This window comes from Physella acuta, unplaced genomic scaffold (genome assembly GCF_028476545.2).
Source record: "Physella acuta isolate Inbredline_101_S28 unplaced genomic scaffold, ASM2847654v3 ptg000594l, whole genome shotgun sequence".
Taxonomy (NCBI): Eukaryota; Metazoa; Mollusca; class Gastropoda; family Physidae; genus Physella; species Physella acuta.
In genome coordinates, this window is record NW_026732113.1 from 135562 (window position 1) to 160186 (window position 24625).

A 24625-nucleotide genomic window follows, 5' to 3' on the forward strand; every position below is an offset into this window, starting at 1 on the left:
CAAATTGTTTAATGTATATACAATATAAAAATGAGTTGGTTTTTTTTTCTCCATATATGGTGCTTTCATGTATATTGTTGTAAATGTATGTAGTAAGTATAATGTAGTTGTTTTATTCTATAGGGGTAACGGTGATGATCTTTTGACGCCTAATTTTCATATTGCAGGATTGATTTTGATCGCTTGTCAGGAAATTTTGCGACTTCTTTTATTTAGGTATTTGTATGTGATTTCAAATGACTGCTTGGCTATTCGACGGTTTACCTGGAATGTGATTTTCGTGCATTCTATACTTCAAATTTGCAACAACAAAAAATGCAGCAGGGGAAGTAACGTTTAAAATAGTTACATTTAAACATTATAGAATTAAACAGTTAAAAGTAAATGCTTCTTCAAAGTAGCAAATTACACGTTCAATGAAATATCTAAACCACGACACTTTAATCACGAAGCTTTTTACTAGTTTTATACAAGCTCTTCCCTTGTTATTAATCTATATTTCCGCCGCTACATACATTATTCATAATAATGAATCAACAACGCCTGTCCTTTTATGCTGTAAAGAAACGTGATGATGCCCTAACACTGTCTGATGACAACAAACAGGGAGATTCCATTCAGTCTATCGCACGTCGTCTTTGAGGTACTATGCAAATCTTCGTGCAAACCCTTGCTGGAAAAAAATTCAACATTGAGGTTGATCCATCAGACACCACTGAAATTGTCATGGACAAAATATGTGAAAAAGAAGGCATTACACCAAACAAACAACGTCTGATATTTTGTGGCACCAATCTTAAAGCTGGTCGCAGATTGTCAGATTACAACATTAAGAAAAACGAAACCATTTATCTTATGCTTCGTCTGGGACATAACTAATACTTGACCCTTTCATTGAATAACCCAAGCTCAATCACTATGGTACTCTATTTGCTGTTCTTCTAAAGTCAATTTCACATTTTTAGTAGTCAAGTGATGAAAATGTTAGGCTGAGGTAAACAATTGACCGACAAGCTAATCACTAATGTGGCATGGTAACCGAACCTAAGCATATATTGTCAACATTTTTTTTTTAATGTTCCCAAAGTATAGTAGACAGTTTGCTCTACTAGTGTGTTTTGTAGTTTTGTTTTAAGTCATGGCTTAACGTTACAGGATAACTCAACATTTAAGTCGGGAAAAATAATTATTTCCTTTTTTAAATTTTTTAACAAAAGGTATTAGAGATTTCAATGCATGTGTATGTCTGTATGCATTGTTATGTATAATAGTTAAACATAATTCAATGTAGTGTGTTTTTATCTTAATATTACACTTAGGCGGGTCTTCTATAATATAACCATGACTTTTATCACACTATACTGCATTTTAACATTGATCTCTATTACACCATACTGCTATGTAACAAAGATTTATATTAAACTCTAATCATTAATTAATTTAATTTGTCTCACATTGTTATTATAAAGTCATTGATACAGATTTTAGTTACAGCTTTTGTGTTTATCACGTGTAGTGTCTGAGTAGGAACATAATAATCGACTTTTATTGAGCATTTGTACAATTAGTTTTGCTCGACTTTTTGTTTTTACTTAGATGTTAGAAGAAGAAGTAGAGAACAGTTCAACTACAACAATAATTATACTGTTATTAAAGAGATCAAACGCATATTACATGTTATTTTAACACACAGAAGAACAAATCGCCATAACTACACATATGTTTTTTATTATTTAATATACGTTGCCACTATTTGCTGTGATGGGTTTGATTTGTGATAAGACAGAAATAAAAATGTTGATTTCCACTTTAAAAATCGTCACGTTTAATTAATTTTAATAGATAGTTGCTTGAAATGAGAACACCGTCAAAGACAAGAACAATTTACAACGACATTAAAAGACAGCGGACCCGAAACAATAACAAACACAAAAATGTCCCAGTAAAAACAATGTACAGCTTAAAATTGAAAATAGCATCAAAGATATACACGACAGAGAACATTACCCAAAAAAAAACATCACCCAAAAGCTGGAATGTAAACACGACTGGACGATGTTAAAAGGGGGCCTAAGACATTTATGTTATTTTTTTTTTAACTTATCTTTTGTAAATTATGTTTAAAACATGAGCTAGATAACAGCTAAATACTTACAAGTCTAAGGAAAATCTAACTTCTACCCACTCCACTAGTAGAAGACATTAGAGTAGGTCAACCAGTACACAACACTCAAGGGAAGACGACGATTTAGATAACGTCTTTGTAAAGGAAAAAGAGAGGACAAAAAAAAACAAAAAAGAAATTCTTTTAAAATCGTAAACAGCTGAGTGAAGGTGACAGCCTTGAACCACAACTGTACACATGAGACGATTAAGGAGACAGGTCAAAGGGAAACAACAATTACATATATTTATCTTATAAGTATTTTTAGGTCCTATGTTGATGTACCTGTCATCGAGATGTCAACCCGAGGCTGTCATGGAAAAGTTGTCCTGTTGACAGTCCCTGTTATGTTGCTGTATGTATGGCTGGGTAGTGGTGAGTACCGGTACTGAAAGTATGTAGAGTGATGATATTGTTATTCGTTCTGATTATTGTAACACTGCAATCTATTTTATTGTCTGTAATAAGTAATAAATTTATTGAAATGCCAAGTTATATTTTTAGTTTAATATTAATGTTGCATTTATGTTTTAGTGGAAGTAATTAGTTTGCTCAGGTCTTATATATATATATATATATATATATATATATATATATATATAAATATATATATATATATATATATATATATATATATATACCATATTTATATAATAAATAACATGTGCGTTTGCGTGTGCGGGTGTTTCTGTGTGTACATAAAGATTTATGTATAGATGTCTGTATTTTCTTTTTGTAGGTTAAGTCTTTGAAGCGTTACACTCCACCTGTTCCTATCACTTCCTATCTACACTGCAACTTCTATCCCCCTTATGTCACGTCAACTACCAACTGTTCTGTATATGACGACTTTGCTGCGGTTGACTTTTTAGACTTCCACTAATTTTCTGGACCCACTAGTACAACTACAGAGTTTCTTTAGATAATATTTGCTCCAGTAAAGGATTGCTAGCTTCTCCTCGACTTGAATTCAAACTGGCCTTCACTTTTCTCCAGGCTTTAACTTTGCTTGGCTACCATTGGTCACTTTGTTTGAGCCGTTCCGGCTGATCCAGCTATGACCTAGTTATTAGACATAAAACATTACGTCATCACACAATATGTAGCTTGTTCTTAGCATTAAAGGCAGCAGTTGTTTGATTTTAGATTTTTCTCCCCTACATGGGTGTTGTCATCAGCTAACGGGCCTCAATTGCCCGTGGTTTTGCGCTCAGGCGTTTTGGGTTAATTCTCCCGCTCTAACCCTTCCGACCATTCCGTAACCAAATGTGTCTATAAACGAAGGTTGTGTGAGTTTAGAAAGAAATAAACATAGACAAAAGCAGTTGAAATTAATATTTTAAAATAAGCAAAATTATATGAATATACATAACAAATAATTTTTAATTTATCGAAATACGTCATTCATTAACACGTTAAACTATCTAGTTTATAAAATCAGATTATTATCATATAAAATGTTACTAGAGTAAAAGTAAGTTAGCCTTTACGATAAAGACGAAGAAACAAAATAACTTGTTATTACTGATGTCAACCGTTAAAATATCTGTTACTCTTTTTGTTACTCCTTTAAACAATGTTTTTTCCTATACATGTTATGATGTATGAGCATTAGACGTCAAGAAGGGAACAAGAAAAAAGTGAACATTCACAATCTTTATAGCCGGTGTGTGAATATAAAATATCTCCAGTTTTCATCCGAACCTCAAATGTTCTTGAAGCTTCCACAGATGTATCGTGTGTACTAACACCAGCAAGCCATGACAACACACCACCAGATTTGTACCCAACCCAAGCTCCTACAGCACGATCTCCTGTTTGTTTTATTGTAAGACTTCCTTTATACAGGCCATCAACAGGGGCGGTAAACTCTCCGGTCTTTGGATCAAAATGGTTTCCTACGTTACGTTCTACACTGTTGAATGTAATAACTGTGTATAATTCACGGTTTGTCCCGTCCCAGCGACCGTGTGAAGCAATAAACCCCAGTGTATGTTTCACTTGTTGATTGGCTGCATGAAATAAAATAGAACTAAATAAATTGTACATACAACGTACATTTAACCTAATTTTAAAACACTTGTTGGATGTATTTAGGCCAATTTTATCGATATACTTTATTTTAATTAATTATATTAATTATTATATTTTATCACAATATTATTCAGCCAAATCAACCAGGAATTTGTTTGCATAGATTTATAAAACACACATTCAAAAACAAGATATTTTCCAAGTAAACAGTAAGTTGTATATTGAATGCCCGTAAACCACACAAGAACTAAACTATACACATTATGGACTAATTGTTTGTTAATTTAAATAACAACAACAACAATATTTTGACGGTTGATGCCCAAGATACACAATAGAAGTGTAGGGCTCGCCTAAAAACAGAAGACTACATTTAATCTATCACTCCCTAGCTATTGGCTACAATTTTTTATTTTTTTTAAAAATTATTTTAGGTGGGTTATTTCCCTTTCTCAAGTAACCAAACGTGTCTCCCACTCAGAATTTTTTCCTGGCATCTAGAAAAAATTCTACCGCCCCCCCCCCCCCCCGAACATTACATTTCTGGTATAGGATGAAGCAAAAATAATTCCAATAATAACAATTAGAAAATGCCCACACGTTTTTCCATGACATTATTCTATAGTTTAAAAGCCCTTTATTAATATAATTATAAAAACAAAATTTCTTTTATATTACATTATTTTGAGAAAAAATGTTTTCAAATTAATGTTCATGATGGATTGCAATGTTTTATTTACACTTTCATGTGGAAATTTGTTTAATATATAGATAATGAATTTGTTATAGAGCATAGTTTAACTTAATTAATGAAAGCAGAGGCGTAGCGACCCTTCCCGGCGCCCGGGGACATACTTTCAATTTCGCGCCCCCTTGGGAGCAAATTTTCGATTTGCACCCCCCCCCCTCGAACTTTTCATTTGCACCCCCCTCAAACTTTCAATTTGGCGTCCCCCTAAGGTCGGCGCCCGGGGACGTATGTCCCCCCCCCCGCCCCCCCCCCCCCCCTCGCTACGCTACTGAATGAAAGCATTAGTAAAAATAAAATCCGTTTCTCAAAATAAAAAGTTATACAAAAAACAACTCTTAAAAATACCACACTGACCACTACTTAGTATAGGTCTATATTTTTCATTTGAAGAAAAAACGTTAGCCATGTAACAATTATTTATGTTAGTTATCTTACCTGACATTATTTTACTTACCAAATGTCTGAGAATCCCCTGACAAGAATAAAACATCTTTTTCTTGAGTTTCAATCTAAGAATAGAACAATAACTAAGAAATAACTTATTTATATTCATATTACAAACTATAGATTTCAGTAGAAACATGTTACTTTATTCAGTTTTAAATTTACATCTAAGACACATTACTAGAGTGTACAAGAAGAATTCAAACTGCAAGTTTCAAAATGGGATTTATTCATCACATTTATAATTTATAATAGTCATTCTTTTTAGTTTAATCTGATCTTCTTGTTCTAAATTTCTTATTTGAATTCAATATATTGTTAAATATATTTTTTTTCACATATTCACTTTAGGTTTTTTTTAAAGGTTTACTTCGGCATCTGAAATTACCGGTTTTAAAATAAAATGGTAAATATCTGAATATTTTTTATTTTTTTTTTATTAATTCTTTTTGTACTTTTACTATCTTATAAATATAACTTGTACACTAAAGCCTATGAGATTTTGTGTTCATATTAGTTCTATTTTTTTAAGATTAAAACAAAGTCAGGTGTATAATTACCCCCAATCTACTGTACATACACATTAAAAGTGGCATAAATATACATTTCCATTTTTATTTGTATGTATTGTATATTAAGAACATTCTAATATGACAAGCCAGGGGCTCGAGTGGAACCCAGGGAAAATGAAAGTGAGGGTGCCCAAGATAGATCTGGAGGCTGAGTCTTCTTGAAGAACTGACGATAGAAGGGGTCTTGGGAGGTTGCAAAGACAACAGTGTGGGAAAGAACAAAATGGAAGGTTATGGTTGAGGCTCTATGCTCCACAAGAAGTAAAGAGGATTAAGTAAAGTCATAATTAAAAAAATGCTTAGAGGCACTAAAAAGATGACATGACAAAACATCAACTATTTTACTATTAAATAGTTATATAATATTCTGGTATAGTATAGCATATATAAATACAATGTAGTATATAGTATTTAAGGAAAATATTCAAACATGTATAAAAACAATCTATACATGTATTTTACCTTCACTTTTCTCTCTTTAGTCTCAAAATGTCTATTAAAAGTTTGAATCATTTTGTCAATAGGCATCAATCTTTGTTGTAGAAGTTTACATACAACAGTGTGCTATTGAATAAGATAATTGGTAGTAATGCATATAAAAGAAATTCATATTAAACAAAGTGTATGTCAAAATGAGCATAAATTGAGTGATATAAAACATTTTAAATAAAAGATATCAGATAAAAATTAATCAGCTTACTACAACTTTTATAAATTATTACCTTAGACAGTATATTTTCACACAATTTAGTTGTATGTACAATGTTTTTCTTTCCATCGTCTTGTATTGCAGATATCAAATCTGAATGGCTCCTAATTTCTTGTGATACATTTTCTTTTTGATTTCTCTGAACCTGTATCTCTTTATTCATATTGTCTAAATTGCTTTTGCAATCTATCGAATCTATTGACATTTTCTCTAACATTTTATTAGATAATGATTCCTTTTCTTTTAAACTTTCCATTTCTTCATAAAGCTTTTCTACTTTGTTATCTTGTTCGTTTATTTCTTTCCCAATGTTTTTAAAGTTTTGCTTATGTTTCTTGGACAACTTTTCAAATTTTATCCCTATATTACTTTGTTCTGTTTCAAAGTTGTCTCTCCATTGTTTTATTTCTGATATGTCATCTTCAGTCTTTTGTTTGGTGCCTTGAAGGGATGATAACGTTGTTTCAATATCCTTTAGTCTTCTAGATATTTCAGAATTGTATTCATCTGTTAGGTAAAATATTAAAATGTGGTAATAGGTGACTAAACAAAAATTTCCTTATATTGACAAAAAAGAGTAATGTTAATATAAATACTTTGAATTCAAGAAATGTATAGTAAATTAAACATTCAGGTAAACAAATCATGCTTCATACTATTTGTGGTATTGATTTAATATATTAGATGAAATAGAATGAAATAAAAAATATTACAATTCATGTTCTTCTCATACAATGCTATTGAAGTGCTAACTATTTTGATGAATCATTTTGACGGTAGGACTTGTCAACCATACGAGACAATATCAGAATATGTTGCTGCTTTACGTCATTTAAGTAGATTTTGTGAATTCGGAGACACGCTGTCTGACAGACTATGTGAAAAGTTTGTGACAGGTGTAAACGGCCCTGATGTTCAAAGAAAGTTGCTTCTCGAGTCAGATCTCACATTGGATAAAGCAATACAACTTGCGACTTCATTCCAGCAGTCATCCGATGCGGCGAAATCTCTAACACCCACAGTAAACAGCAGGTTAGTCAACAAACACCAACCCCATCAGAGCATTTCAACTTATGCTAAACAGCCTGCACGTTCAGATCCTAGATCTAAATCTAGTAATAATGATCAAAAATGTCATCGATGCAAAGGTCCCCATGCATCTCATCGATGCAAGTTCAAATCAGCAACTTGTTATAAGTGCAGTACGCAAGGTCACATTGCCAAGGCCTGCTTTGCAAAGACTTCGTCTGTTGCTAAATCTAGCCAGTCAAGACAGTACCGCAACCAAAGGCAGCACTATGTTAACTCTCACCAAGACTACCTAACCCAACCAATGAACCACTCTACCTGTGAAAATACTCAAACTGATTCGCAGCCGGATTTCAACCTGTTCTCTGTGAAATCAATAAGTCATGCTCCCATCAATGTACTAGTTAATATCAACGGTAAGAGCATCAGCTTCCAACTTGACACTGGAGCATCTCTAACAGTCATCGCAAAGAAGGACTTTGACGCTGTCACAGGAGGATCAGTGTCTCTACAACCATGTCACAAGTGCCTAACAACATACACTGGTGACAATGTTCCGGTAATAGGAGAGTGTATGGTTCATGTAAGTTATAATGGTCAAAGTGTTAAACTTCCTCTTCTTGTGGTTGAAGGAAATGGACCACCATTACTAGGTAGGAACTGGTTAGTTGATCTTAAGTTAAATTGGGAGAGTATATTTTCAGTGATCAATGCAAGAGAATCTAGTCTTACTTCAATAAATAAAGTTATATCTGAAAATAAATGTGTTTTTGGTAATCCTGGATTACTAAATGATAGAACAGTGAAGATAAGCATTAAAGACACAAATCCAATATACTGCAAAGCTAGAGTTCCACCTTATGCAATGAGGAATAAAATTGAAAATGAGCTAAGTAGATTGGAATCTAATGGCATCATAAAGAAGGTAGACTATTCCGATTGGGCAACGCCCATTGTGCCAGTGTTAAAGAAGGATGGTTCTGTAAGAATTTGTGGAGACTATAAAGCCACACTGAATAAGCAAATAGAGCTAAATAGGTACCCTATTCCTAACATTGAGGAAATTTCTTTGAATTTGGCAGGAGGAGACAAATTCACTGAATTAGACTTTAGTCATGCTTACACTCAACTAGAACTGCATCCAGATTCAAAAGTCTATACGACAATAAACACACATAAAGGACTCTACCAATATGAAAGACTATGTTTTGGTATATCATCCAGCCCTGGAATTTTCCATGCTGTCATGGACAGTATTTTTAAGGATATTCCAAATATTTGTGTTTACTTTGACAATCTGTACATAACTGGTAAGAATGACACTGAACATCTTAAAACACTAGATAAAGTCTTGAAAATAGTTGGTGAAAAAGGGTTAAAGATAAACAAAGATAAATGTCAATTCAAGCTGACAGAAATTAGTTTTCTTGGTTATATATTAAGCAAGCAAGGTATCAGACCTCAACCTGAGAAAACAAAAGCTATTAAAGAAGCACCCAAACCTGAAAATACCCAACAACTAAGAGCTTTTTTGGGCTTGATAAATTACTATGCAAAGTTCATAGGAAATATGTCTGGTAAACTATCACCACTGTACAAGCTGCTACAGAAAAATGCAACTTGGCACTGGGGTAAACAACAAGAAGCTGCTTTTAATACAGCAAAAGAAGCTTTGTCTTCTGACACATTACTAACTCACTATGACCCAGGGAAAAGACTTGTCTTGACATGTGATGCTTCACCAGATGGTGTAGGAGCAGTCTTGTCCCACATGGATGAAAAGGGTGACAGACCCATTGCTTTTGCCAGTAGATCTTTGAACCAGGCTGAGAAAAATTATTCTCAGTTAGATAGGGAAGGCTTAGGCATCATTTTTGGTGTTAAGAAATTTCATAAGTTTCTGTTTGGTGGAAAGAGTTCACCATCTTTACAGATCATAAGCCATTGCTAGGCTTATTTGGAGAAAACAAACCCCTACCTGAGCATGCCTCACCAAGAATTCAAAGATGGGCTATCACACTAGCCGCATACAATTATGAATTGAGATACAAACCTGGATCTGAGAATAGTGCAGATAGTCTTAGTCGATTACCTTTAAAAAAACCAAAGCCTTAGTTATGAACCAGAAGATGTATTTGTTCTCTTCACTATCATGGATAACTCCAATATAAATGTGAATGATGTTAAAAGAGAAACACAAAAAGATGAGTGCTTAATAAAAGTATATGAGTACTGTAAAAATGGTTGGCCTAAAGAGTCTGTGAATGATGACTTAAGGCCATATAAAATAAGAAAAATGGAATTAAGTCTAAAAGATGGAGAAGATGCAGTCCATTATCAGTCAGAGTTACCTAAACAAAGTATTTATAACTTAATAAATGATTATGGTGATATGGCAATTTCAAATGCTTTTAAAGAGAATACATTAGTAAGAAGGAATGTGATCATCAAACAACTTTGCTAACATCATTAGCACTTACAGAAACTAAAAGGGTAACATCAAAAGAAAAAAAAAAGATTTTTGCCATTTAATACACCCACTTCAAATACTGGATCACAGTTGCAAATTGATATGGTCCAGGATAGTACTTTTAAACAGTATTTTTGGTTACCAAAAAGCACTATCAGATTACCTGAGAAAATTGATCAATCAAAGAAATCTATGTCAGTTAAGGATCTGAATAATAGCATAATACTTTCAGATGCCAATTCAAAAATAGTTCCTTTCTATCAAAAAAAAAACATCCCAGGATAAACCTGTAAAATTAATTAACAAGCCAAATACTTCTGAAACTTCTAGGTATTTGGAAATCAAAAGTAAATCATGACAAATCATCCATTGAAAGAGAATTTGGATTTAATGATAATGTGTATCTGAGAAATTATGGGAGAAGGGAAAAATGGATACCAGGTCAAATTGTTCAATGTACAGGACCTGTGTCTTATAAAGTAAAAACAAATGATGGACTTATTGTCCGTAGACATGCAGACAAGTTAAAAATAACTTGTGCAGATAATAAGTGTGAATCTATCAATCCCACCAAATCTGATCAGTTCACCCCAACTCAGTTTGTTCCACAACCAAGTTCTGTTGATATGAGTGAACCAAGTTGTCTAGAGTCAGAAAATGTAAATTCTGGAATTAATGATTTAAATCCTAGACCTCCCGAGATAGAGAATCCATATGGTCAGAATCTTGAGTCACCAAATCAAAAGCCACTGAGAAGGTCAAACAGGACAATCAAAGTCCCAAATAAGTTAGACCTATGATTTTAAAGGTCAAAAGGACTTTGACATCATTGTTTTGTATTTTAATTATGTTGTAACATATTGTGCATTGTTTGTAAGGATGTAATCTACCATAATGTTCATGTTACAATATATTTGGTGATTTTAGGATACTGTAGATTGTTCTATCGAGAGATGTGTTGTGTTTACTAAGGGTAAAGGGATGTAATATAGTGAGACTTGTGAAGTCAAGGGAACTCACTCTTCTTGTATTAGTATTATATTTATACTGTTATCTTGAGTGATGTCCCTTATATGTTTATATATATTTGTGTCTCTCGTCACTTCCGCCCTCTCTTTCCATCATGCCTGAATAAAGGCTAGTTAACAACCAACGCGGCTTCTCGTCAGTGTTTCCAATCCATTACACACTAAAAATGCACACCAATGCAAATGAAACAATTATGATTTACCTGCTGTACAAAATAACTGATGCTACTCTGTAGATAAACATTTGACTCATCCAATAGTTCAAGTTGACAAGACAAATGTTTCTTTAAATGTTGATACATCTGCAAAATACATATTTTAAATTATTTTACTTAGATGATACATTTTTAGTCAATTAAATTTCTTAATCAGATTCTTTCATATTTTAAATGATAAAATTTAAAACTAAATTAAATTTGAGAATAACTATTGACTAATAATTATAAAGTTATTCTAGGTTATTAACATATATGCATTGATCTATAATCTGTAACATTGTCTAACTTTTAAAATGGGTATACTTTATTTTGGAACTACATTTATATTATTGAGACCACTATTGTTTTAATTTTCGTTTTGTAAATTACATCCAAACACACATTACACTCCTAAATTATATTTAGGTCTAAATCAGTAATACCTTAAAATTATTTTAATTTTGTTTTACAGACGTGAAACAAAATGGCTTATCTTCTTTTCCTCTTAACACTGAAAAATAATAACGGGAAAATCCAATTTCTCTGAATTGTTCAATTCATTTTGTGGAATTAAAATTTAGAATCTTTAAGTGTTTACTATTTGATATTTTTGTTATTAAATTATATACAAACAGTAAAACAATATACTTTATATGGTTGCTAAATGTTTTTAAAGAGCTATATTATAATTCATCTTGTGTATAACGCGTCTAGTATTGCCTTAACATGAATAAGGAATGAAAGTGAAACCTTTACATTGCTGCTGAGTCAACGCGTATTTTTCTTATATGTTATAACACCCTACTGCTATTTAATTAACAAAGATTTATATTAGTCAAATCAATAATGAATTTCATTTGTTTCACTTTATTATAAAGACATTGATACATTTTTTAGTTGCAGCGTCCTTGTCGATCGTGTGTGATGTATAAGGATACTGACTGTCTTTAATAGCGCATTTGTGCAATATGTAGTTTGCTAAATTTTTTATTGTTTTTTAGTTTATTTGTTTTTGTGTTTTTGTGGGTTTTTTTCTTTTTCTTTTTTTTTTTTTTTTTTTTAATTTTATTTTAAATTATTTCAATCCCAAGTGTTCCGGCGATCACTGGTGTTGCCGAACAAATTTTAAGCACTTGATGTTCCAGTGTTCTTGTAATTTTAGTCAGTGTATCAACTAGTCTTTAATTTGACTCCATCTCCTCCCCATCCCGTTCCATGTCCACTTCCACCATCTGTTTTCTCTGTTTGAGGACAGCTGCAGGTGACTTGATAAGATGCATATATTTTTCCACTTCCCTTCTGTCTGCTTCTTTTCTGAGCTCTTTTCCTTTTTTTAATTAGCAATGAAATTATTTTGTCTTCTTGTGCTAATTTCTTCAATTCTTTTCATTGCTTTCACTGTATTCTGCCATAATTCTTTATTATATTTTACATGTTTATTTCTCCTCTTGTCAAACTCTAAAAATGCATCAACTGTAAGTTCATTTCCAGCAGCCTTACTGAATGCTTTAGTCCAGCGAGCCTTGCGTGGGTTGCGTTTCTTCTGGAACAACTTATGACACTTTAAACGACAAAATCTAAATATCTACAAAATGTATTCATTGGCCTGGTTACATAGGAGGTGAACAGAAAAAAAACACTTACGTACTCTCATTTTCAATAATTTTTTAGTCAAATTTAAATCAAAACACCTTACTGTTAAACGTTTTTAGTTATCAGAAGTGTAAGTAGAGAGCACTGCAATGAATTTTGTTAAAGTACGTTGATAAAAGATATTAAGAAGTTAATAAAGTAAAGAATAGAATGTATATTATCTTAACACAAAAAAAATGATTTAATTTTAAACTTTAATGCCACATTTTGCCAGTTATGTAATTTTTTAGCTTGAAATTATGTTTAAGTTTCTAAATTTTATTTTGTCTATAAAAATGTATTTGTCTGGTTTTATTATTGGTGCCCTCCTTTATTTAATTTCAAAGGCAACATGGGAGATTATAAATGTTAAACAGCATTATATTTTTACAACGTTTGATTGGGGAGCGTTGTTACACACGTAAGTTTGTCTGTATATAATATACGTTGCAAATATTTGACGAGTTCTGTTTGTGATAAGATGTAAATAAATTAATATGTTGACTTTCACTTTAAAATCATTACGTTTCACTGATTAGGAACGATAGTTGCTTGAAATGAGGATACCGTCAACCAAATCAAAGAAAAGATTAATTTACAAAGACATAAAAAGACGAAGAACCCAACAAAATTACAAACACAAAAAAGACCCAGTGAAAACAACGTACAGCTTAAAATTGAAAAATAGCATCTAGACATTGAACATTAGCACACGAATGTTACCAAACCTTGAAAAACGGCTGAAAAATGGCTGACATCTTTACCAAAAGCCAACCTCAAAGATATACAAGACAGAGAATATTACTTGACGAAAAATCACTCAACCAAAAGCCGGACTGTAAACACGACTGGATGATGTTAAAAGGGGCCTTAAGACATTTATGTTATTTTTTTTTCTTAAATAAATTCTCCATTATAAATTATAGTTAAAACATTAGCTAGACAACAGCACAATACTGACAAGTCTACGGAAAATCTAACTTCTACCCACTCCACTAACAGAAAACATTAGAGTAGGTCAGCCAGTACACAACACACCAGGGAAGACGACGATTTAGATAACATCTTGGTGAAGGGAAAAGAGAGCACGAACCAACAACTAGACCCGACAAACTCTCTAAACAAATTCATTAAAAACTGTAAACAGCTGAGCGACAGTGACAGACTTGACCCACAACTTTACACAGAGGACACAATCTTAGAGACCATAAGGCGACATAAGGAGACTGGTCAAAGGGAGACAACAATTAAATATTTTCATCTTACAAGTATTTTTAGGTAGCTTTCCAATTTTTTCTAAAAAAAAAATATAATATGCGTGAAAAATCTATGTAATCATACTAAATTTTTGTAAAAAAAAGTTATTTTACATTGGTAAAAATTAAAGCCGTTTGGGAACCATCGATTACACACATTTTTACATTTTTGTATCGAATATAAGCTGTTGAAAAGCCGTTTAGAATTATTTTATCAATTTAAATATTTTCAAAAACTGCCCTACAACAATAAAAGTTAGAACAATTGTTCCCCATAATAAAAATACACAACAGTGAACTATAGTTAATAGCGTAGTATTTTATTTATATTAAATAATATAACATCCCTAATCACACAATACCCTGACTCTACTAATCCAAATAAAAAATAAAAGTGTTTGTAAATCACTATTATATTCTACAATTATTATTGTACTTTTTGTTTTTTTGTCTGCTGATTTCATATTCGACCTTATTTGATGCGTGAATTAACGGTAAGCTCACTTTCGGAAAGGTTCCTGTTTAATCAAGTCAAGTCTTTGATGTTTGCAGCTAACAAAATTCTGAAGGCTCTATAGTGTATTAAGGATTATCCGTCTCTATGGGAAGTTTGTGTTTTGGAGGATATGAGGCCTACAAATGGGAAAAATTGTGTTTGAACAAAGAAACTGTTTAATTTTTTTTTTAAATTAACAAAAATACTTATTCAGGCAAACGTTATGTCATAGTGTATTGTCATCAATAGGGAGATATGTGGGGGCACTATGGTATACTAGATGGTAGGCCATGAATTAATTTTTGTGAAAAACTGTGTCATTACTGTCATTGAATTTATTTTTCTTTAAGTTTATATTCGAGTATATTATTTTACGCGAATAACACACCATGAGTTAATTGATTGTGTTCTTTATAATCGTTGTTGTCTCCCCCACCCCAACCCGCTCCCCCTGATCAGCGAGCCATAAAAATGATAGGTCAGGTGTAACAAAAGCATTATAAACTAAGATCTGTTTTAGTTACATTAGGCGGGATGTAAAGGATGAAATAAGCCAATCATTATGAAGGGCAATATTGTTATTTACAAAATACTAAAGAGACAGGCAACTTTAATATTATTAAGACCTGCATTAGAAACTGGCATTAGAAAAATTAAGCAAGGTAGACAACACAATTCTGACGGTTAATTAAGCGATAACTCTTTAATACAATACAGAACAAGGCTGATTACAATAAGAAACAAAACATGTGTGACTCAGCAATCTCTAGCGACAACAAAAAACGATCGGCAATCTACGAAAAACAATTTGTTTGCTATTGTTTAGGAAAATATCTAAATATTTAGTATCAAAATAGTAATAATATGTTTAATATGTAATGACTATCAATAAAAGTCCTAATAAAAGTTTCTAATATGTTGAAAACAAGTTCGGATTCTATTCTACATTTACACTTTAATAAATGCTAATAATTGTACAACATATTGATATTTTATTGTTTAAATACAATTAATCTCCTTCCAAATGTCGTGTCATGATTTCTGAAGGGAACAAGAAAAATGCGAACATTCCAAATCCGGTGAGTTAGCTGCTGAAAATAAAACATCTCCAGTTCTCAATCTCACCCGAACCTCAAAATTCCTTGAAACTTCAACAGATTTAGATTTTGTCCAAACATCCCCCAGCCAATTCGTCTTACCACCAGATTTGTGATAAACACCAGCTCCTACATTAAGAGCTCCTGTTTTTTTAATTGTAAGACTTGCTTCATACAGGCCATTAGCAGGGGCGGTAAACACTCCAGTCTTTGGATCAAAATGGTTTCCTACGTTACGTTCTACAGCACTGAATGTAATAATTTGGTATCCGTCATACATTTTCCCTTCCAAGCGACCTTGTGAAGCAATAAACCCCAGTGTAGAAGGTTTCACTTGTTGATTGCCTGCAAGAAATAAAATACATAAAGTATCTAAACATTACCAAATACTTAATACTAACTATTTTTTTTTAAACTTGTTTTTGAACTTAGACTAAATTTTTACCTTAGAACTGTTCCGAATCAAGTGACGCAGCTTTTAGACATACATTTATAAGATAAATTTCAAGAAAAATATTATTTTCTAACTAGATTTCTAAGTAAAAAGTAAGGATTAACTTTGTATATTGAATGCATGTAACCACACAAGACACCAAATCATGTAAATTATGGACCAATTATTTCTTCAGAAGTTTGAGGTCTATAAAAGGGGAGCCTCAGCCCAAGACAGAAGACTACTTTTAATCTATCATTCTCGTACTTTTAGCTAACATTAGTTTCACAATTTTTTAAGTTGGGTTGTTTCCCTTACAAATAAAACAATGGGAATCTACATTTAATGATTAATACGAAAATAGCATACTTCTACAAACAAAAATGCAATAATCAAAGCACATAAACTGTTTAGCTTGATTTTTGAAATACAAAGGCTTTAGCTGTAGACGATTAACTTGAGAAATAAAATCCTTAAACAAATAAAGATATAAACGTATTTTTAAAATATGTGTATTAATAACATAATGAGGAAATATTCGCAGTGTATCATGATGTTTATATGATCTATTGTATAACTTTGCTTTAAAGCATTCACAAAAGAATCGAAGGCTCGAAGTTACACGAATTTAGATAAAAACTACACTAACAATTCAAACAAAAAGTTATACACATTAACATATTTATTAAACGCTGTGTTTTCTGGTAAACTAGAAAACAAATTTAACTAGTGTTCCATGATTATATTGTATATTTATATTGAAAATAAATAGCCTACCAATAGATTGAAGATCCTGTGATAGCTTTAAAACTTCTTTTTCCAAAGTTTCAATCTAAGAACAGAACAACAGTTACAGAAATACACTATGTGTCACAAACTATTAATTTGTCTCAATCCATCATCTTTTTTTTAGTTGGCACACTTAACTACAATAACTACAAGTACTTTGTGACACAGTACTGATATTTCATGAGCACTTGTTTTATAATTCTATTTAATATATTACATTATATTTAGCTAAAAACATTTGAGTTCATTTACCTTTTTCATTTTCCCTTCCCTAGTCTCATAGTTTTGATTATATGTTTCAATTATTTTATCAATTGGAATCAATTTTTGTTGTAGAAGTTTACACATCACAACATGCTAAATAGAAGAAAAAAGCAGATGGTTAATAAATGTGTTAACATAAGATTAAAATAAATTAAACTCATAAAACAGAAATTAAACTCACAAAACATAAATTTTACAAAGAGTAAAATTATGTGTATGTGATTAAAAATACTAGTAAAGAGTGGCCATGGTAGTGTTTAAAAAACACAATGGTAAATAACCAGCAGGCAGACCTAGACTTTAATGGACAGATGGTAGAGACATACATACAATAGTACAGAGATCAGATGTGGAAAACAAAATAAACAGATAATTTTATAATGGAGAAGGTTGTAAAGCAGCCATTAGAGTATGTAGAGCCACAGGGGTGTATATGAAAACACACACTATGGTTAATATGTTTCAATCATTTTGTCAATGGGCATCAATTTTTGTTGAAAAAGTTTGCATATAACAACATGCCGAAAGTAAAACTTTAAAAGTATTTGACTAGAAAAATTTATTAGTAAAAGTATAGGGGTATAGGGATTATTTTATATAATTCACCAATTATAAATTATTGTAAAAGAAAATATATGTTAATGCAGCAACATGGAATTTATAAAAAAAAAAGAACATAATCTTTAAATTTAATGTGATTTTTTTTATTCATTACATGTTTCTTTCCTTCTTTTTGTACAGTAGATATCAAATATTTATTGTGACAAATTTTCTACCTTATCCGTGTGAACTTGCATCTCTGTGTTGATGTTTTTTATGTTGTTTTTGTACTCTCTTAGATCTAGAGATAGTTTATCTAGTGCTTTCTCTGTCTTTGTTTCTCTTTCTTTTAAATCTGTAATTTCTTTCTTAAACTCATCAATTCTGTTGTCTTGTTCATGTATTTCTTTCCTAATGTTTTTAGAATTATGTTTTTGTTTTTTAAACATCTTGTCAATATTTATCCATAAGCCATTTTGTTCTGTTATAAAGTTGTCTCTCCATTGTTTTATTTCTGATATGTCATCTTCAGTCTTTTGTTGTGTGCCTTGTAGAGAAGCTAGAGTTGCTTCAATATCCTTTAGTCTTCTTATTGTTTCAGAATCACCTTTAATTGTGAGGAAAATGTTTGTAACAATTAATTAAGTATACACGTTATATTAAAACGTTAAAAAGATGTTTATTTTAAATGTTTGTAGGAAAATCAATGTCATGGCAATTTTAACCGGCACAGATAAAACTACATATTAGTGTTTTCTTAAAATATTATAAACAATAAATTTAATATTAAATACTGAAAGCTTAACATATTAATTTTCTTCTACTCTTTAAATAGAGTGTTAATGTGTTGTGCTAAATATTTTTAATTATATAAATAAAACTGACAAGACATAGACACTGTAGAAACATGTTGATCACCTGCTGAGATAAAACTTTTACTCTCTGTTTTTGTCTTGATGGTTTCTGTCAATAAGATAAACTAAGATGTTATATTGACTATGGAATATTTGGTAAGCTAAAACAATGCAATGAATAATTAAATACGTATATATATATATATATATATATATATATATATATATATATATATATATATATATATATATATATATATATGTGTGTGTGTGTGTGTATGTGTATGAGTGTGTGTGTGTATGTGTGTGTACGTGTGTGTGTGTGCAAAAAAGTATATTTAGATAAGAACTTTAACAAATTATTTTCATTTTAAAATAAAATTGAACATATAGATCACCATACCATTCATCATATTCACATGTTCAAATATTACACTCTGTGCTGTAGCTACCATAACAAGCGCATCTTTCACTGTCATATTGGTGTCAGTAGTGTTGTCTCTATATCCAATTGCTTTTGATTTAATCTATAAAATTTTGTTTTTTAAATTAATATATGAGTAGCACTATTTTAACTTCTATCACTTACATAAAACTTAAGTGTGATAGTTGAATCTCTTAATATCATTGTGGAATTTAGAGATAGGATAAATTACTGCTATTTGAAATTAAGTAAAAATAAACTGGCAGCATAACTAATAAACTGACAGAACATAAATATTACTAAATGACTTCCTATTAATACATTTTGGGTTTAAATATAAGGCTGACACTATTTTGACCTAGGTCTGTACAGACATGGCACACTATTTGGTTTGGTTGGAATATTTTTTTAAAAAAATACTAGATCTAGTTATTTACACACACAAATTGGAATTGATGCAATTTGAAACTGAATTAAACGAAGAGGTGAGCCACTGTTACACAGACCCATTTTAGATTTAATGTTTTTGTTTTACTCAGCATCTAACTTAAATATAATATATTTTATATTTTAGCCACCGATATAAAAACATGTGTATTTAGATATTACCTGCTGTACGTAATCACTGATGCTATTCTGTAGTTGAAAACTTGACTCGTCCAATAGATCGAGCTGCGTTGTCAAATGTTTCTTTAAGTGGTCAGACATCTGGAGAATGTATGGCACAATTAACGAAGGTTTTATTATCTCCTTTGATATTAATATTTACGAACTTAGCTAGATCGATGTAGTTTTAATAACAAAGATGCTTTTAAAGTCTGTCGGTGGATCTACTAACATTTTAGTGGCTTGTTTCGTTTATATCTAAACAAAGTGAAACTGAACCATTATTTAACGTTCTAAAACTCCAACAATAAATCGTAAAATACATAGCCAACATTTACATTAAAATAGACTACATGTTATACGCCATTGTATATATGTATAGTATAAGATTATCATCACATTTAAGACTACACTGGATCTATAAGATAAATGATTTAAAACCTTCCTAGTTCTGTGGCCTCCAGTTAATGGTGTCTTGAGTCTTTCGCTGCACACAAATAATATCGGGGAAATCCGGTTTTTATTTAAAACGTTTAATTTGCTTATATATATATATATATATATATATATATATATATATATATATATATATATATATATATATATATATAGTCAACAGTGGCGTAGCGAGGTCGGGTGTCACCCGGCGCGGCACTTAATAGTATCGCCCCCCAGAGGCGTAGCGACCCTTCCCGGTGTCACCCGGTGCGTTCCGCACCCCCCGCCCCCCCCCCTCGCTACGCCCCTGATAGTCAATGTGCAGATGATTGGTGGAAACCAGTTGATCTCAGTTTTCCCGACCCTCCTTAGTCTGAAGAAAATGTGAAAGTCAGTATTAAATGTGTTAAAATGTGTATCTTAATTTTGAGCATATATGTTTATGTTGATGGTTTGTGAGTTCTATAACTGCATGAGATCCTGTCAAATTAAAAAGTTGATACTTAGATGTTAGGGTACTTAAAGGAAAATATTTGCTTTCATAGGTCTCTATTCTGAAAGTATGGTTGCCATGCCACCCAGTGGCGTAGCGAGGTCGGGTGTCACCCGGTGCGGCACTTAATGGTGTCACCCCCCCAGAGGCATAGAGACCCTTCCCAGGGACAAACTTTCAAGTTTTCGATTTGCACCCCCCCCTCAAACTTTCGATTTGCACCCCCCCCTCGAGTTTTCGATTTGCACCCCCCCCTCAAACTTTCGATTTGCACCCCCCCCCTCGAGTTTTTCTCTATATATTTTGCTATTTTTTGCCTTGGTGTCACCCCCCTAATTGGTGTCACCCGGTGCGGTCCGCACCCCCCGCCCCCCCCCCTCGCTACGCCCCTGATGCCACCTTTTGTAAAGGACTTAAGGTTAAAAACTCACAATACATATATTTATCATATAATCATTTATCGTTCTTTAACTAACTCTATAACTATTAGATATATTTTCTAAAAACTTGTCTTTTTGCTGGTAAAAATAAACAACAAAGTTACGCGTTCTGTCCCTATGTGTGTCACTTTGTGAGGAACGCTCCGCCCCCCAACCTTACCTCCTTCTAAAGCCCTACTTCCCCCCCCCCCCTCCCGTAGAGTCTTCTGAAAGAAACTCTAAATGCGACTATTGCTAAGTTTGAGCTTAAAAACGACAACACCCTGGAAGAGCTGCCTGAAAGAAATTTAGGGGTATGGCTACAATTGTATTTAGCATGAAAGTGCAGTAACCATTTACATCAAGGGTTAATCCGGTTAAAATGTCGATTCTGGATAAAAATCCGTTTTCAATTATATTTTTCATTTCCGGCTAACTTTGAAGTTGAGGTGGTGATTTTGGTTTTGGCTTCAGTTTAGAGAAAAGGACAATACTGTCAACCTAGCGCACGCTGTATTTTTCCTCAATAGGGTCATTTATCAAAATATATAAATTTTACAAGATTTTGTATTTAACTTACCCTTGTTCTTCCAAAATACACAGTCGCATTAGCACCGAGACAGACACACAAGAGGCTTTCGATTTGCGCCCTCCCCCCCCCCCCACCCTCAAGATTTCGATTTGCACCCCGCCTCAAACTTTCGATTTGCATCCCCCCTCAAGCTTTCAATTTATTTTTCCAACCCATTTTGGCGCCCCCTAAGGTCGGCGCCCGGGGACATATATCCCCCCGCCCCCCCCCCCCTCGCTACGCCTCTGAGACACACACAGAAACACACATACACAATACTTACATCCAGACAGTTATATATAATAACTGACGTTTATAATTTTTAAATTATGGTCATAAAGTGTGACGAGTCCACCCTCGCCAATTATTGCATCATAAGTTAAAACACCTTTTACAGTGGGGTATATGAAGTGGTTATAACACCACCTGAACACTCACTCCCTACAACACTGGACCACGCAAAGGAAAAATACGTTGTTTTTTTCTTTGTTGAAAGGGGGTGGGTTATTAACTTGGTTTTAGATTGGAAATTCCCTTTTATCGTCCACTTGGTGATGATGTAAATATGTGTACTTACATTGCTTCACTTTCATTTCGGTGTTTATGTTTTTCAATAAAATAAGATTCTCAACATATTATGTTTTAGAAACATATAGGCTTAAATTATTTCGTGAAAGTGCTTGCAATAATTAAATAATATTTGCTAAACGCTTATTGTTAACATATTTGTTAAAATAATTGTGTATGTATTTAGTTCACTACTACTGTTGACAGCATGTATAGATTAAGATTTACCATAAATCAATCGGGAACTAATGTTGAAGGAGCAAGTGTTTAACGCAAGTCTGGTGGTGTGGTGACATGGCATGGTCGTGTTGAGACAAAAGATAAATCTCTTGATGTTTTGTATACAGCAACTGGCTCTGTTGACTGCGAATGTACACATTTTCCTTTTCTCTTTCGGTTATCTAATTTTCATGTAATAATAGCTCAATTTTTAAAAGCCAAAATGTGAATTTGTGTAGAAGGAATACTCGAGAAGTTTTATAAACAATCGAGTCTCGAGTTCTATTCCTGGTTGTGTCCGTATAATGTTATAATATTTTTTGCTAAAATTGGATCATAATCGTATTTTGCAATTAATCATCCTATTTTTTTAGATAACAGTAAGTTTGCTATTGATTAGACAATCTGACAGGTTAATGACGATGTCCTGATTAAGAAATTGGTGTTTTCAATAAAACGATAGAGGACTATTATCAAATTTTTTGTTTAAAACTTAAGATGTACATGCACTTTGGCCCACAAAAAAGCTTGTAAAATATAAAATGCAAAAAGAAAGTTGAATTTTTCTGTCAAAAGATAGAATTTTACTTGATAAAACTGATTTTAATTTTATGATATATCTACTTGCTGTTGATTTTATTCCATGATTATATAACTATGTCTACAGTTAAAACATGTAGGCCTATGTGTGTTTAAAATAAAATAAAAATTAACAGCAATGCACAAAACTACCTTCAAATCATCAAGACGAACACTTTTGCTTAATTATTAAATTAAACTTACCCAGCTATTTTTATAGTAACACAAATAGAATAACTTTCAGAGTACAATATTATGTTTTAAGTAAACTGCAAGAAACTTACTTTCCTTCTCGTTGTGAATACTAACACCTGTTTTTTAAATCAAATACAGCTTACTTACTTATAAATTGATTGCTCGGAACAAAAAGCAACGTTTTAGTTGTAAGTGGTGTGTTTTAATATACAATCAGTAGTCAAACAGAAGGGAGAAGAAAAATGTGTACATACAAAATCCTCAAAGTCAGTAGTTGATTGTTATGTAATTGTAGTTAGATTGTATGTAATATCATAGCGTATGTAATGTATGATAATGTCCGTACAATACAAATAAATGAAAACATGATAAATATTGAAACTGTCTGTATATGATTAAGTATTATATATTGTTTATTGTTTTATCAATCCAAGGAATACATTAATAATCCTTCAAGTGTTACTGCACATGTAAATAATCTCATCGTAATTAATACTATTAAAAATATCTTAAACTACGGAATAGCACATGATAATCGTCTTTTTCCCATTCGTTTGCAGGACAAATGGGGTTGATGAAGTAGATTTGAGCTGTTTTAATTAGCTCGGCATACAAAGGGATAATGTGGTCAGCACTATGTTCAGGCACCTTGTTTCCTTAACGTGAGTTACAAACCCACCAGAGGTAGGTTCGAACTCGAGACTTTCAAGCAGTCTAGTTCTCTACAGCTAGGCCACGCCGCCAATCTATATGCATAAACTATCTATAAAATAAGCCGCTAGGTTGTGTGTCTGTCACTTTTCAGACTATCTACTTTAAATAGAGAACAAAATCAATGCCTTGCTGTGCACGCTTTACATAATCATATCACAAGTAAAAAATCGAAGTTTATTCTATCCTGCAAATGGAGAGATAACAGAATAAACTGACATGGGAATAAAAATTGATATGTTTTCAAAGAAACAAGCGAACTTTTTGAAAAAAAAAAGTTACTCTTATAGCCTTCTCAATTAAGTGGCAATTAAAGTAGTGTACTCATTTTTGTTATAAAAGATAATCTTTAAACTAATTTATGAAATCATAAAATGTCGAAAATCCGGAGAATAGTTTTAATCAAAAACCAATTAAAATAAATAATGAGATGCAAGGTAAGACAGATAAATTAGACATGTATTGCAATAAATTAGAAGCTATTTAGAATTGATATCTACACTACAATAAGAGCAAATGAAAAATAATATGTATACAACAAAGTCTTGTGAAAAACTGCTGACTAAGGTAATATTTTTAAAAAACGTGTTACGCATAATAGATTTTATTCAGTTTAGTAATTAAAAATGTATTATATTGCACAA

The 24625-nt window shown here is 32.1% G+C and overlaps 3 protein-coding genes and 1 pseudogene across 3 annotated transcripts in view; 1 reads left to right on the forward strand and 3 right to left on the reverse strand.

Moving 5' to 3' along the window:
• Positions 1–879, forward strand: part of LOC131947458 (polyubiquitin-B-like) — a 32684-nt gene extending 31805 nt beyond the window's left edge. Inside the window, exon 5 of the mRNA XM_059308676.1 lies at positions 644–879. Within this exon, the coding sequence (XP_059164659.1) occupies positions 644–879 (236 nt within the window). The remainder of the gene's footprint in view (positions 1–643) is intronic.
• A 2267-nt stretch (positions 880–3146) lies between these two features.
• On the reverse strand, positions 3147–7394 carry LOC131947459 (uncharacterized). Its single transcript, XM_059308678.1, has 6 exons — positions 7388–7394; positions 6688–7181; positions 6428–6529; positions 5404–5458; positions 3817–4176; positions 3147–3226 (listed from the first exon to the last, which is right to left on the reverse strand). Exons 1-6 carry the CDS (start codon positions 7392–7394, stop codon positions 3147–3149), a joined length of 1098 nt encoding a protein of 365 aa, XP_059164661.1.
• A 5137-nt stretch (positions 7395–12531) lies between these two features.
• Positions 12532–13788, reverse strand: LOC131947460 (putative ribosome biogenesis protein RLP24; annotated as a pseudogene).
• A 1449-nt stretch (positions 13789–15237) lies between these two features.
• LOC131947476 (repetitive organellar protein) lies at positions 15238–20272 on the reverse strand. Its single transcript, XM_059308698.1, has 8 exons — positions 20231–20272; positions 19793–19891; positions 19163–19286; positions 18824–18868; positions 18142–18512; positions 17354–17458; positions 17090–17144; positions 15238–16224 (listed from the first exon to the last, which is right to left on the reverse strand). The coding sequence occupies exons 2-8, from the start codon at positions 19889–19891 to the stop codon at positions 15815–15817; spliced, it is 1209 nt and encodes a 402-aa protein (XP_059164681.1). The 5' UTR covers positions 20231–20272; the 3' UTR covers positions 15238–15814.
• Positions 20273–24625: the final 4353 nt, after the last annotated feature.

What these genes read in the sequence shown, in the direction of transcription:
- LOC131947459 (XM_059308678.1), bottom strand. An exon ending in AGGGGATTCTCAGACATTTG is followed by an intron (nt 4,177 to 5,403) that starts GTAAGTAAAATA and finishes TATTTCATGCAG; the next exon opens with CCAATCAACAAGTGAAACAT. An exon ending in ACACACCGGCTATAAAGATT is followed by an intron (nt 3,227 to 3,816) that starts GTGAATGTTCAC and finishes TCTAATAACTAG; the next exon opens with GTCATAGCTGGATCAGCCGG.
- LOC131947476 (XM_059308698.1), bottom strand. Translation starts at nt 19,891, where the DNA reads ATGTCTGACCACTTAAAGAAACATTTGACAACGCAGCTCGATCTATTG. An exon ending in TGCAAGTTCACACGGATAAG is followed by an intron (nt 17,459 to 18,141) that starts GTAGAAAATTTG and finishes TCTTCTATTTAG; the next exon opens with CATGTTGTGATGTGTAAACT. An exon ending in GGGAAGGGAAAATGAAAAAG is followed by an intron (nt 17,145 to 17,353) that starts GTAAATGAACTC and finishes TTCTGTTCTTAG; the next exon opens with ATTGAAACTTTGGAAAAAGA.